Source organism: Stegostoma tigrinum, chromosome 4 (assembly GCF_030684315.1).
Source record: "Stegostoma tigrinum isolate sSteTig4 chromosome 4, sSteTig4.hap1, whole genome shotgun sequence".
Lineage (NCBI taxonomy): Eukaryota > Metazoa > Chordata > Chondrichthyes > Orectolobiformes > Stegostomatidae > Stegostoma > Stegostoma tigrinum.
Genome location: NC_081357.1, coordinates 36,147,941 through 36,163,166, shown reverse-complemented (window position 1 = coordinate 36,163,166; position 15,226 = coordinate 36,147,941). Strand labels below are relative to the sequence as shown.

At 38.7% G+C, this 15,226-nt stretch overlaps 1 protein-coding gene across 3 annotated transcripts in view; it reads left to right on the top strand.

Annotated features, from left to right (window-relative positions):
* The window catches only part of phip (pleckstrin homology domain interacting protein), a 198,997-nt gene that overhangs the window by 112,232 nt on the left and 71,539 nt on the right, over positions 1 to 15,226 (top strand). For all 3 annotated transcript variants that reach the window (XM_048530796.2, XM_048530794.2, XM_048530797.2), the window contains exons 17-20: positions 5,917 to 6,142; positions 6,983 to 7,117; positions 8,480 to 8,663; positions 10,282 to 10,384. In XM_048530796.2, coding sequence (XP_048386753.1) covers positions 5,917 to 6,142; positions 6,983 to 7,117; positions 8,480 to 8,663; positions 10,282 to 10,384 — 648 coding nt within the window. The remainder of the gene's footprint in view (positions 1 to 5,916; positions 6,143 to 6,982; positions 7,118 to 8,479; positions 8,664 to 10,281; positions 10,385 to 15,226) is intronic.

The window sequence follows — 15,226 nt, the reverse complement described above, 5'->3', positions numbered from 1 at the left end:
TATGAGTTAGAAAAAAAATCATATTTTTATGTTTGCTCTTATTGTGAAAAATTTATAATTCTCTGTTTAAAGCTTTGGCAACGATCTGTGGGCTCGGGTTGTGGGTGAGTTTGTTGACTTGCTTGCTGAGCTGGCTTGTTTTGTTCAGACGTTTCATCACCATGCTAGGTGACATGATCAGAGGCGCCTCCGATGAAGTGATGTTATTCTACTTACTGTCCAGTTCATTATGGTGAGTAGGGTCATTTCTGGTTTTGATCAGATTTGTTTTATATATGGGGTCCAATTCTCTAATTTTGTTGACTGGAGTATGGGTGGAGAACCATGCCTGTAGGAATTCCCGTGCATGTCTCCGTTTGGCTTGGGCTACTATGGTTACTTTATCCTAGTTAAACTGATGGCCTCTATTGCCTGAGCGGACCAATTATTAAAGGGAGTTTTTGTGCCATTTTGCTGCTAGCTGATGTTTGTGTATTCTGATGGCTAGTTTCCTTCCTGTCTCCCCGATATGATGTATCTGGCAGTCGTTACATGGTATTTTGTAAACTATGTTGGATCGGCATGGTGTGGGAATGGGGTCTTTAATCCTTGTTTGTCGTAGGCTTGTGGGCAACCGTGATACCTAGTGGTCTTAGGGGACTCGTCAGTTCCTTATGTTCTTGATATAGGGCAGCGTGGTCTGTGTGTTAGGTCATACTTGTCCTCCTGTTGTTGTCTGTTATGTAGGTATCTGTGGATGAAGCTGCGGGGATATCCATTTTAATGCGACAATCTTGTATAAGTGTTCTGCCTTTTCCCAGCATAGTTCTGGAGTGTTGTCGTGTGTCTTGGCCCATTTAAATAGCATCCTAATGCAGCTTTGTTTGTGGACGTTGGAGTGGTTGCTGTGGAAGTTGAGGATTTGATCCATTGGGGTTGCTTTTTTGTACACTGACGTTTGGAACTTCTACTTGAACATCCAGAATCAGACGATGATTGTGGGTTTCTTCTTCCCTTGTGAATTTAATCCCTGTGAATACGCTGTTGTTGAGGTGATGGGTCTTTTCTAATTTCATTGTTTAATAATGACAAATGTGTCGTCTACCCACTGGATCCACAATTTAAATTAAATGTGTGAGAGAGTGGTGTGTTGTAGTCTTTGCATGACTGTTTCTATGATGAGTCCTGAGATGCGTGACCCTGCTGATGTACTGGTGATCTCTTTTGTAAGTTTGATCATTAAAGACGAAGTGTGTGGTGAGGCAGGGGTCTTGTACTTTAAGTATGTTGTCCTTGCTGATGGAGCTGCTGGCCTGCATTGCTGTTTCCCTGAGTAATGTGGCCACTGTTCCTTTGGCTAGTGGGATGTCGATTGATGTGAATAATGCTGTGATGTCAAAGGATATCAAAATCTTGTTGCCGCTTTAAAAACCAGAAATGACACTACTCCCCTTAACAGACCGGACAGTATAAATTCCAAGCAGACTAGAATAACATTGCTTCCTCAAATGCTGCACTGATGATGTCACCTAGCATGGTGATGAAACATCTGGAAAAAAAAACAAGCTAGCTTGGCGAGCAAGTCAACAACTTTATAATTCTTTGTTTTTGCATTGCTTTTGTTTCATTCAGATTATGCGAATATTTGACTTCAGTGAAATGTTTAATTCCTCTTTGCTGCTAGTTTGCAATGAAGGCATAACACTGGTGATCAGAAGAGTATGGTACAAAGTTATCCAGACTTGTACTTCCTTTACAGGCTATTAGTCCATGATGTGTTTTTCAGTTTGTCATTTTTTTTTTTCATTTTTCCATGATGAGCGAAATTACAATACAAAAAATGGGGGAAAAGGAAATGAATAAATCAGTATTGTTGATGTAGGAGGTTTTCCACTCGGTTGCAGAAATAAATTTAAGACACATTACATTAACCTATCATTGTGAGCCAACAGTATTTTATTATGGTATGATTAATTTTTGAAAGAAGATGATTTTGTTTTAGACTACTTACTTGTACTTAATGGAACATTTCATAAGAATACTAATTTAAGTGAAACCCAACATTTATACTGTATGAGACGAGATTGCTAATTGGTTGGCAAATGGGCTTTGATTGGGTAGAGATACTCCAATGGGAAATGCAACAGTTAATGATGTATGACAATTACTTGGCAGGCTTCATATAATTTCAAATCAGATACTTTGGTAGTCATTGGTCAAACGTTGCCCTGAGAAATAAACTGGCGAGTGACCTATTTTCTTGTTTTAAATTTGTGTGATGTGTGGGTACATTCAAAGAACAAAGTACAAAGAAAATTACAGCACAGGAACAGGCCCTTCGGCCCTCCAAGCCTGTGTGGGTCGAAATCCTGTCTCTAAACCTGTCATCTATTTTCTAGGGATCTGTATCCCTTTGCTCCCTGCCCATCCATGTACCTGTCCAGATACATCTTAAAAGACACTAACTCTACCACCTTCGCTGACAACGTGTTCCAGGCACCCACCACCTTCTGCATGAAGAACTTTCCACGCATATCTCCCATAAACTTTCCTCCTCTCACTTTGAACTTATGACCCCTAGTAATTGAGACTAATTCTTTCTGCTAGAAAATGGCAAGACACTGGACATTGAAATATATAATTTCTAATCCATGCAAGTAACTCACCTGGCAGGCCTGATTAACAATCCTGAATTGGTTGTCAGCATAATTTTGTGCATGGTCTGGATTGTCCAGCAAATATCCAGTAGTGGAATTGTATCTACTGTCTACGTGATAGAATATGTTTTGGTATAACAGCAGCATCCTGTTAGTGGTGAACATAAGATTGGAATCAGGCTCTAAAGTTATTGAACTTGATGTTGAGTCCTAGAGACTGCAGGGTGCCCGAGTGAAAATAAGACTCTGTCATTCCATGCTTTTTATTGACCCCACGCCTAGTTTTGTTATGACATGGGTTGCTTTTAACACAGTCACCCATTCTCATGTACTCCAAGGCCCATTATCACATTTTATGGGTTGTATTCAGCACAGCTAACTCATTTTCTCACTCTTAGCTGTTATTATCATTTATTTAGCTTTTCCTGTCTCAGGCCTGCTATACATAGTCTCCTTGTCTACCTAATCATTTCATGTCTCCACCTATCTGTCACTCTTTTTCTCTCCAGGCTGTACCTCCACTTGTCCACTCGTCCCTACCCTCCCAAAAAAAAGTCTTCTGCTTCGAAATAGGTATCACATTTTCCTAGAAACTAACCTTTCTGATGAAGAGTCATCAGACTCGAACCATTAATTCTGAAATCTTTCCGTGCTGTAAAATTGGCCTTACTAGCACCCTTGTAATTAGGACCAGTGTCATTTTCTTGCCCTGCTTGGTTGAAATAGGACACATCAAAGCTATCTTGTGGGATACTGGCTACCCTGATCATATTGGCACCTTGCTATATAATGATGGCCCTAAAGCTGTCATTCTTGGTCCTGAAAAGTGCTCAGTCTGCTGCAGTTTACTGTAGAAGTTAAGGTATTTCAAATGTTTAAGCAAAATGTGAAGTTACTGTGCAGTAGCAACAACAGTGATGTTTGCCAGTGGCAAGATTCTGCTGCTGTCAAGATAAATGACTAACATGATATATTAATTTCAGTGCAATGTGACGCCAGAAATGCAGGGCAAACATTCCAAAGACTGGCAGATCATATCAGATAGCATATCCATTCAGCTATTCATTACAAGGAAAGTACTGACTATATCAAACTAGACCATGATTGCAAAACTTGGAATAATGTGGGATGTGATTCTGCAATTGGACTTGGTTCCCTGGATAATCCTAAATGTGTGAAGAATTATGCTGACCACAATTCAAGATCTTACTTGGGTTTATGACATAGTGCACATGAGGATTCTGGAAGCTACGTGCATTAATACATATTTACAGACAAATCAGGGTCAACTTCGCTGGTATAAAATTCAAACATAGCCCAGCAATTTAGCTATAAAGCGTCATTAACTGGTGTGTTTACCAATGCAGCATTCTGATCAGAATCCAAGGGGAACCAGTGCAGCATTGTTCTCTCTCACACTGTGACTGTTTTAGTATTATTCTGAATTGTCTTGTGAATTAATTAGTGCAAGATGCAAAGCTTTGACAAAATATCTTTATTTCAGTAAAACCCAAGTACTGGTCTATACTACTAAATTATTATCTTATTGAATTAATTGATTTTAAATGCAAATGACGGATGAAGCACTTCCTACTTTTTCTTTCAGTTGATTGATTATAATTAAAATTTTAGCCTTTTATTGTTTCTTTGAGACCATCAAGAGTCAATCATATAATCGAAAATTGGAGACAAAAGTCAAGATAGCAGGAATCCTTCTTCAAAGGGCATTAGTTGTACTCCCTCAGAAACCTAGCTCACACTCATTTTTTGGCACCTGCCCACAAATTGCAGGATTTAATAAATTGGTTTTTGCAACTTGTCATGGTGATCATGTACCATAACCAGCATCTGAAAGAATAGGTTTTAAGCTACAAAAAGAGTGGAAGGAATCTCAATTCACCACTTTTAAATGAAGAATTAATGGCCCATATGGATGTTATAAGACGTTTTGGCTTCAGATGATGTGTAGAGGACATAGACTCGATACATTGGCACCTCATCCTCGGCTGGAGATTCTGACAAACGTATTTTCTCATGCATATATATGGAACTAACTTCTACCAGAGTAGATCTTGGCCTAATTGATCAAATAGTATGGAACATTTCTGCTATGTTGTTTGTTACCTGGCATGGAAGGAGGACATTTGCTTTGTAATTATTCTGGTATAAAGCACACTCCTTGGGAATTTTGCATAGTGCTACCTGGAGGCCTGGCCATACCTGGTACTTTGGACTTGATAGCATTTCCCCATTCTGCTTTTTCTTGCAGTTTCATGTGTTATCATATTTGTAAAAATCTTTTAATTAATTTAGAATTGTCTTGGTAAATCATAGTTTACTTATGTTTGATTTCTTCCTGGTTAAACAAACTAGGCCTGCAAATTTTAGATATGACAACTCAGTAAGTACTTGACTATTTAAAAAAAGTCTTTCTTTTCAGTGTTTTGTTAGTACAATCACAAATAAACACCACCTTTAAGACTTTCCAGACTCGCAGGAGAGTCGTTATTGGCTTTCATTAGTTTAAACTTCCAGTGCACAACAGATTAATGGAAACCATTGCATAATATGCAGTTTGATATATAAAAAATAATTTACTTTGGAACACAGAAAATGTGGATTAGTGATGAACTATCGCTTTTCAAGAATAGACTACAACTTAGAAATATCAGAGGAGGGTGCCACAGAGATCCCCTGTTTTATTTCTTCTTTCCCTGTATTAGCTGTTGGGAATCTTTAGCATCCAGCAACTGTGATTTCATTAAAGCATGTGTTTATACGCAAGAGTCAATTCTTTGATATGTTTAACCTTTACATCTTTGTACCTGTACTTTCCCATTGTCTTCTCCATGGCATTGGCAGCTGCCAATCCCCATTGATTTCCCAACCAGTCAGCATGTTTTTCGCCACCAGAATGAATTGTTGTGATTGTTTAAAATTTGACATTATACAGTTGTTCCGATGAGTGCAACACAAAAGCTTCAGCAACATGCGCTTCTTCTCAGAAGTAAATGGTTTCTTCCTGTTGGTTATTTTATATTGTTTCGAGTGGAGGAAACTCCAGATAAATACAGCATAAACATAAGACTTAGGAGCAGAAGTAGACTATTCGGTCCCTTAAGTCTCCTCTGCCATTCAGCAAGATCATGGCTGATATGATTTTAACCTCAAATGCGAAATTTCTCCTTTATCCATTTCAGTCAGGTGTTTTAATAAATTAACAATTTTAGCAAAGCTTTCAAAAATAAAATCCAGTTTCTTTTGAAACCCCCCAATGCAGATTTCTGATCAGATGTTCTTCCACACGGATTATCGACCTTTAATTCGTGATGCTAACAACTATGTCTTGGATGAGCAGACACAACAGGCACCACATCTTATGCCACCTCCATTCCTCGTGGATGTGGATGGCAATCCCCATCCACCAAAGTACCAACGACTAGTACCTGGCCGGGAGAACTGTAACGATGACCAACTCATCCCACAGATGGGCGTGTCTGCCACAGGTAAAATGAAATGTCAGCCCAAGGTTTTGAGATCATTAAAGACTGATCCAGGATTAGGGTCCGCTATGAAACAATCTGAAACAGATGATTGTTCTCCTGAACTTGGATAATGTTCACCTAAAATTATTTTTACATTAATCAAAAGACTAAAAAGCGGGCAGATTACCTATTAATATTTTCTACTTTAGTTTGCTACTTTTCTGTAGAATAGATGGAGTTTATGTTGATCAGTGATGTTGATATTTTTCTGAATACTACATGTGGAAGATATCAAGAAGGCAGCTCACAATCACCTTCTCAAGGGCATTAAATGCTGGCTGAGCCAACCACACCCATGATCCATGAGTCACTTGCAAAGTAATGGTTTTTCACCAAGTGTTAAACATCAATGTCTTGACAAAACCTTACATTACATTTAAGTTGTGCTGAATGAAATGTATTATCATATTCTTTAAAAATACAAACACATGATTAAGACATTTCGTAGTCCATGCTGCATGTTTTAGGTATAGGGATGTCATTGACCAGAGCACAACAAATGTGTAGAAAGAGGTATGTATAGTATATGTTAAGTGTAGCAAATGGTGTCAAGTTTTAAATGTTACTTCTGTCAATTATACAACATCTGTATTACGCTGAATTTTGTTATCCCTTGTTTAAGAATTGGCCTTTAATAAAATAATGGGCCCAGGTGAGACTCTGTTAAGTTACCGTTGTTGGAAAATATGACCATGCAACCATCACATGTGACAGTGAATACTTATTTATTCTTTATATGAACAATAAAATTATGTATTTGTGCTTACACTTCATGTTTTCTCTTTGCCACTATCTCTTCAGGGTTGAACCAGGTTCTAAGTCAGCAAGCAAGCCATGAAATTAGTCCTTTAGACAACATAATCCAACGATTACAACAGGAACAGGACCAGAGACTGACCGCAGGTACCAACAACACCCTGAACAGAGGAAGAATAGGTACGGTAATCTAACAACTGATCGATAAATATATTGTTGTAGCTTTTTCCTTTGCAGATTAGAAAGCATTAAACTAAGAGAAGGACAGTTCTGGTTTAGGCCATTCATCCATCTGCCCTTGAGGAAAGAAGGTGTCACTTCAGAAGACACCTGCAGGATTTTGTTGGCTCTCAGGTATCACATGTCATTAGATATCAAGATTCTTTTCTGAAATAGGCATGAACTCTTGGATTTTTGTAAGAAACAATTGTCTCAATACTCCTTTGAAGACTTGGCAAACTTCAACAGCAATTTAGTTCTCTCTGTTCCTGCACACTTCACAGAATTGCTATGATGCAGAAGGAGGCTGTTTGGCCCATCATGTCTGCACCATCACTGTGAGCATTTTAGTGCTAACCTCTTGCCTTTTTCCCATAAACCTGTATGATATTTCTGTTTAAATATTCATCCAATGCCTTATTGAATGCCTCAATTGAAACTGCCTCCGCCATACTTCCAGGCAGTGCATTCCATATTCTAACTGCTCACTTGGTGAAAATGTTTATCTTACTTAGCGTTCACTTCTTTTGCAAAACATTGTAAAGCTGTACCCACTATTTTGTGATCCTTTTATGAGAGCAACAGCTTCTCCCTATCCACTGTGTCAAGCTTGTACATGATTTTGATAACTTGTGTGAAATCTCCTCCTTAGCTTTCTCCACTCGAAGGAAAACAGTCCAAATTTGTCTAATCTGTGCTCGTAACTTAAATGTCTTATATTTGGAATCATTTTCATAAATCTTTCCTGCACTTCCTCTAGCACATTGACAACCTTCAATGGTGTGGCCCTCAAAACTGTACACAGCACTCCTGCTGGAGTCTAACCTATTAACTCAAGTCCTATATAAATTCTTCCTCCCTGCTGTTGTACTGTATGCCCGTATTAATCAAGACTAGAACACTGTGTGCTTTATTAACAGATCCTTCTTCTTGTCCTGCCACCTTTAATTATTAATGTATCTATATACCCAGGTCTCTCTGCTCCTACATATCTATTAATAGCACTTTTCATCTTGCATGTCTTTCCATATTCCTTGTACCAAAGAGCAGCACATCACACAACACACACTTGTATTGAACTTCATCTGCTCACTTCTCCAACTTGTAGATGTTCTTTTAAATTGATCTGCTCATATTTTACTATTTTTCCAAGCTTTGTGTCATCTAATGGTGATTACAACTTCCCTCTTTCTCAACAGTGGGCTGCTTACCAACGCTTCCAAAAATAAAATTGTTTGTATCATGTTTCTGCTAACTTAATTCCACATTAAGATTTTGGTATAGTGATATACATTAGAAAATTTCTGAATTTGTTCATACTAGGCTCTCAGAGTTCTACCTCAGAGATACATTCACCTCCAAACGTCGGACTGAGACGCAGTGGACAAATTGAAGGTGTGCGGCAGATGCACAGTAATGCACCAAGGAGTGAAATTGCCACTGAACGGGACCTTGTGGCCTGGAGTCGAAGGGTGGTAGTCCCAGAACTATCTCAAGGTGTAGCCAGGTGGGAACACATACTGCTTAGAAGAGAACTGTAGCCTTGTATGCCCTTATTTAAATAGTTCACTCTTTCGAATATGAGTAATAATCTTAAAGTTTTCACCGTGTAGCCTTTTGGAATATTGTAGTCTACCTACAGTGTGCTTTCTGAAGCACCTACTGACGATAAGCAGTTACATATGTATATATCAATTAGGAACAGTACTGGCCAATCAGCCCGTTGAGCTTACTGTGTCCTCTCATAACATGTGGCTGATCTGATTCTGGCTTCAGTTGCCACATAGTGGGGCACAGTGGTGAGCATTACCGCCTCACAGTGTCAGAGACCTGGGTTCGATTCCAGCCTTGGATGTCTGTCTGCATGGAGCTTGCATGTTCTCTGAGTGTTGCATGGATTTCCTCGGATACCCCAGTTTCCTCCCACCGTCCAAAGAATTGCAGGTTAGGTGAATTGGCTGAGCTAAATTGTCTTGTAGTGTTCAGGGATGTGCAGGTTAGATTGATTAGCCTTGGTAAATGTGGGATTAAGAGGATAGGGTAGGGGGTGGGTCTGCTGGAATGTTCTTTGGAGGGTTGGTGGTCCAAATAGCCTCTTTCTGCACTGTAGGGATTCTATGATTCTAACTCCATTTTACTGCCCACCCTCTGTTTTCCTTGTCTCTATTGTTAATCAAGAATATATCATAATTCACCCTTAAAAATTTTCATTGACCCTACCTCCAACCAGAGGGCAAAAAAGAAATCTTTCTTAAATGGCAATTCACTTTATATTTAATCTGCTTTGCCGGTTTCTATTATTTCTAGTAAAGGGAACGTATTCTCAACATCCATTCTGACAAATTCCAGTGTTTGTTGTAAAGTGTTGTGTAAATGTACTGAGTATCTTAAATATTATTTGTTTTTAAACTCTGTTTTGCAATTTAAAATGTTGAACTTTGAAGTGAAAATATAGGGTGGTAAACAGGGTTGGCATTTTTTTTGCAAATCACACTCTCACAGGACAGATATAAATCTGACTTCATTCTATGTTCCCTTGCAGAGCTCTTCTACTCTGAAATCACAATTCGCAGTTTTCAGTATCCTGTGAACTTGTTGTATCTTGGAGCAAGATTTGCATAACTAAAGATTTTTAATAACAAATTTAAGGAAGGTTTGTCCTGAAGATCACTACCCGTTAAACTTACAAGACAGTTTTTATTTAATGATTGTTTAGTTGTCAGATGTTCTCATTTTATTCCAAGGCTAAGATGTCATTTAAATTTTGAAGAAAGCAGTCATGTCATAATGTAAGCTGCCACCAGCGTACCAGCCTCAGTATCACGAGTTGGAAAAGAATTTTGTTTTTTTTTCCCCTCTTGAAAACGAAGTGGAAATTTTTTGGTCAGTCCTCAAAGTGTTGCTGAATTCAACGGAGCCGTGCATTTACACATAGGATACTTGGTGCTGCAAAGAGGCAGGCACCTGATTAATATAAGGCATCAGGTTTTTGTTTTGTTTTGCTCTGTGCTTGATTAACCTACTGCTTTGTGATGTAATTGGACAAATTAATTTCTTCTCCTGCATTAGCCATGTGCTAGATGTATGAGAATGCTTCTAAGTTTTCTCTTTCTCCAATATTGCAGTAAACAGGAGGACTGTAGAACGGCCAAAGGAGAAGAGGAAGTAAACATTTTTAAATTTGAGAAGAAAAAGAAGTCAGCAGCTCAGGTTCAGCGAGAAAACAAGGTAACAACTTAATCAGATGCCTTTAGCAATTGATGAATAGCTTGAAAGAAGTGAGATGCTTGCCTTTAAAAGTCAGCTGACCGTTTGATAGTTGTAAGGATATTGCTTACTTCTAACTGCTCGTTTCACTCGAGAGAGTCTCAAGTACTGCAGTAGTATCATTGATTACAGGAAAGTTAATTTTCTAGATTTCTTTTCTGGAAGTATTACATGTTCTGAATCTTACATATTCCTGTGTATTTCTCAAGTTATACATTCTCAAATACTAATACTGTTTCTGAATATTTCTGCTTGGCAATGAACCATGATATTAATTGTGCCCCTTTTCCTATAGTTACAGAATATTTAACAACCATTTTCAAAAAGTTTTATATTGCTTGATGAGTTGCTTTCTAAGGTAACACTCTTTGTAGATGATTTCCGATTTATAAAAGGAAAATAAATCAGTCCTTTGGAATAATGACATAATCTATGAACCTGATGTATAAATATCCAGTGATTTTAAAATCAGATTGTTTGCACAGGGACACTACAAATAAGGATTTGATGGTCCAGTATAATTAAATAACATTTGCATTATTTGTTATTAGAGCTTTGCAGAGACTCCTTCCACATAGGTAATGAAAAAGACTTTGTGAGAATGTGAAACTGAAAAGCGAATTTTGAATCAAAAGGGTTAACAATACTTACTTAACAGAGGCATGTTGTAGCGCAGCAGAAATTAAGAGGTCAGACACCTTTTCTAGCATCTTGATAATTTCACACTTGAGCTGACCACTGGGAGGTGGAAAAAGGTGGCCTGAATAAATCATCATGTAGAGCTGGAGGAACGCAGCAGGCCAGGCAGCACCGCAGGAGCAGGAAAGCTGATGTTTTGGTTCGGGACCCTTCTTCAGAAATCAAGGGCCTTCTGAAGAAGGGACCCAATCTGAAACATCAACTTTCCTGGTCCTCTGACGCTGCCTGGCCCGCTGTGTTCTTCCACCTCCGCACAGCGTTATCTCTGACTCCAGCCTCGGCAGTTGTTACCATTTCTGAATAAATCATCATCTGTTCTTCTTGCTTACACGGTAAAACACTTTACTTATCGCTGCCTGTTTTTACTTAACGCACTTGAAATTCTGGCTGCAAATTTTGCTGAAGCTTTCTTTGTCATTTTGCCTGTGAAGGTATTCAATCACTTATTTGTATTTATATGATTCACCATAACCAGCAAATAACATGTTGTCAAAAGAAGACTGAATGAATTCCAACAATATGGCTAGATAAGTTAATCCTGCCACAGAATGAAGTGACTGTTATCAGAATTTCTGAAAATTTGTACACACACATGATTGTGTACCTAATGCAGATTTAAAGCAATGGGATGAACAGAAATCATGGGGTCATTTTCTGTCCATGGTGAGCATGGTGACAAATTAGTTTGGGAATGACAACATCAGATTTCTGGCATTGTGAAAAATATTCCTGGTTTTCCCTTTGAACCTAAAATGGCAATTTCAGAGTCTTGCCTGTGAGTAGTGATTATCTATTTCTGTTCACTTGCATTTCACTAAAGTGCCAGTTTCCCTTATTTATGTCCTACATAAGTTCTCCTTTCCTGTACTGAGAAACTAAGACAGACTCCAGACAGGTATAACAGTGCGGATACCTGTTGTTTGCAGCTTGATGAATGCATGCCCTGGATGTTATCTTACAGCTTTTTTTTACATAGTGTTCCTGCATGGTTCATGGCCATCATCCTCTTTGGCCCTTCATGCACACAGTTCTGCATCAGAAGGTTACAAGCTTCACCACATCATCATGCCTGCTCTCAGACCAACTTCAGACACCACTTCAATGCTCAACTTTGGAACTGATGAACACCTATGACTTGAATAACTCTGCCTGGTTGCTTTGCCAGCAAGGACAGTCAGACATTTCATGAATGCTGGACAGTTCAGCTTCTGCCTGTTGGTGCTTACTAAAGTAAGAAGTGACTTGATTGAAATGTGCAAAATCCTGAAAGTCTTGACAGATTTGATGTGGAAAAGCTGTGCGCTGTATTTGGAGAATCTAGAATTAGGAGTCAATGTTTACCAAGTCATTTAAAATTAGATGAGGTAAATTTTTGCCTCTGAAGGCTGTGAATATCTGGAAGTCCTTTCTTTAAAAGGAGCTGGAGGCAGAATCTTTGATTTTTTTTCAGGGATGTAAAGTTATTGGGAGTAAGCAGGAAATATGGGCTTGAGGTTAAATCAGATCAGCCATAATATTATTGAGTGACAGAACAGACTCGAGGGACTGATTGTGCCTATTCTTGTGCTACATTTGTGTGTAAGTTTGTAGTTGCTGTTGTTGGCAATACATTTCTTTGCCTTGCTATATGACAGGGAGGTTTACCCATGCTTTTGCAAACATACTTTCGGCAGGAAAGCTGACGTTTCGGGCCTAGACCCTTCATCAGAGAGGGACTAGGCCCGAAACGTCAGCTTTTGTGCTCCTGAGATGCTGCTGGGCCTGCTGTGTTCACCCAGCTTCACACTTTGTTATCTTGGATTCTCCAGCATCTGCAGTTCCCACTATCTCTGATACTTTCGGCAAGTTTTATTACTAAACCAGCTGATTATAATTTTATTTTAATAAACCTCCTAACTGTTTTAAGTGGCCCTTCCGGGTGTCACTGCTTACCAGCACACCATCAAAGTATTTAATACAGTTTAGAACACTGTTTCATGCTTGACTCGTTAAGTTCTGGAAAGTAGGGTTTGAATATTTTTGGCTTGAACGGCATCAGACTGTATTAGAGAAGACTGACAAAGGATAATTATCTCTTTTGCTTTAGCTTTTAAAGGTGCGTTTTAATATCCTTTTAATAAGTCAATTTTAGTAGAAGGTACGACACTGCCAAATCTGTCAGTAAATCAGGAATTATATAGGAGTCTATCTTTGTTACCGTATTGAACTTGCTGCAGTGTGCGCAGAATCTGGAAGCGTGAGGCTTCGACACTAATATGACTGGGGAACTCCAGCTATTTTGACTTCATTCATTGAGTTGGTTTTCTAATATGTGCTCCATTTCTGTTTTCACCTGGGGCTTTTCCCTGAACCTAAACCATCAAGGTGACATTTTATAGGAAGGATTTCTCCTACATCCCCATCACAAATGACTAAATTTGTACACCCTGGTTTGACCCTACAGACTCCTTGAAATTTTGTTAGGTCTCTTCACTGTTCTGCCTGTAAATATTAAAGCATGGTTTCTAACATCCATATCACTACAAGGTAAACTAATTGGATGATAGGAGGTTCAATTTGGGAGTTATCTAGTCATGACTTTCCCTCATTATCTATTTCATCCTCCACTGTCTTTACTACCTAGCGCCTTCGTACTTGCTTATTCTCCTCTCAGTGGTCACATTGCATCAAAATAATGACATGCGATAACCGATTTTTTTCAGCAATCTGGGTGTCAGTCAAATACTTCACCAAGCTTTTTGATTATTCTTGCTTTCAGTGGTTCACAGTGTAAAGGCAATAATACTGGCACGTCATCCCATGGTTGAAGTGTAGGCCTTGGTGTGCCTGTCTGCCCATTTCTTCTTGAAACTAAAACAGAAATTGCTCAACAAACTCAGAAGGTCTGGTAGCATCCATGGAAAAAAAGCAGAGTTCATATTTCGAGTCCAATGACCTTTATTCGGAACTCGTTTTCACGATGTTTGTGAAGCTCTGTGATGTTCCTTAAACACTTTGGAGCCTCCTGGGAACTGTGTCCAGAATGCAGATTTAATATCCTTCTTGTACTTTTTTTTTCTTCGATTTATTTCAGAAGACCTGTTTTAAACTAATTCAAAAAGACCAAGGCTTACAGATTCGTGAGATGAATCTTGGGAGACATAGTGAAGAAATTCCAATCCTTTGTCTTAATCATGAAAATGTTCTGATAGTATGCCCTGACCATCGCTTTAAGAGTTTGATATTACAGTTCTAATGTACGTTGTGTCTTTGGATGGTATGTTGATTACTTTACCTCTGTTACACCCAGACTTCCTCAACAACCTTTAGACATAAGATTTAAACTTTGATCCATTTTGTTTCCACTGATAATTTGTATTGAGTGAACAGCTGGGTTAACTTCTTGACCACTACCTTTGCAGAAATTGTTCTCAAAGGAATGACCTCTGGGAGCTGAGGAATCATATCCATGATGGTAAGGGCATACTCATGTCCTGCTTTTGATTTTGGGTAAAAGTCTCACACAGTCTATTAAAATTTTACTAAATGGTTCCTCAAAAAGTGGGAATTAAAGGTTGATTGCAGGTTGTGGCTTTCCAACAATCTATCAACGAATGCATGAGTTATACCATGTTCCTGTGAAGATCTGGCCAGTAAATCTAATGATTTATGAATGCTTAGGTCTTCTGAATTGTACCAGTTTTGCCATAGGAATTTCATGAGCTATCCTCAGTATTTACAGGTGATATTTGGGCACCACCACCATCTGGTGAACTACTGTCCAGTCTTCGTCACAGATTTGTGTGGAGGCCTACTCTTCCTCATCAGAATCCCATTTTTAAAACCATAACCTTTTGGAACTATAGCTGGCCAGGCAGCATTTGTGGAGAGAGAGCAAGCTAACGTTTCAAGTCTAGAAGACTCTTCATAGAGTCACTCCACAGCTGTCTCTTCATAGATACTGTTTGACTAGTTGTACTTTATAGCATTCTTTGATTTCAGTGCAGATTCCAGCATCTGCAGTAATTTGCTCTTACATTCTGGAACTACCTTAGCTTCAACTTTAGTATGAGTCACTTGTGATACATTACTCTGGATTGACTTGCTAAACCTCAGTTGGAGAAG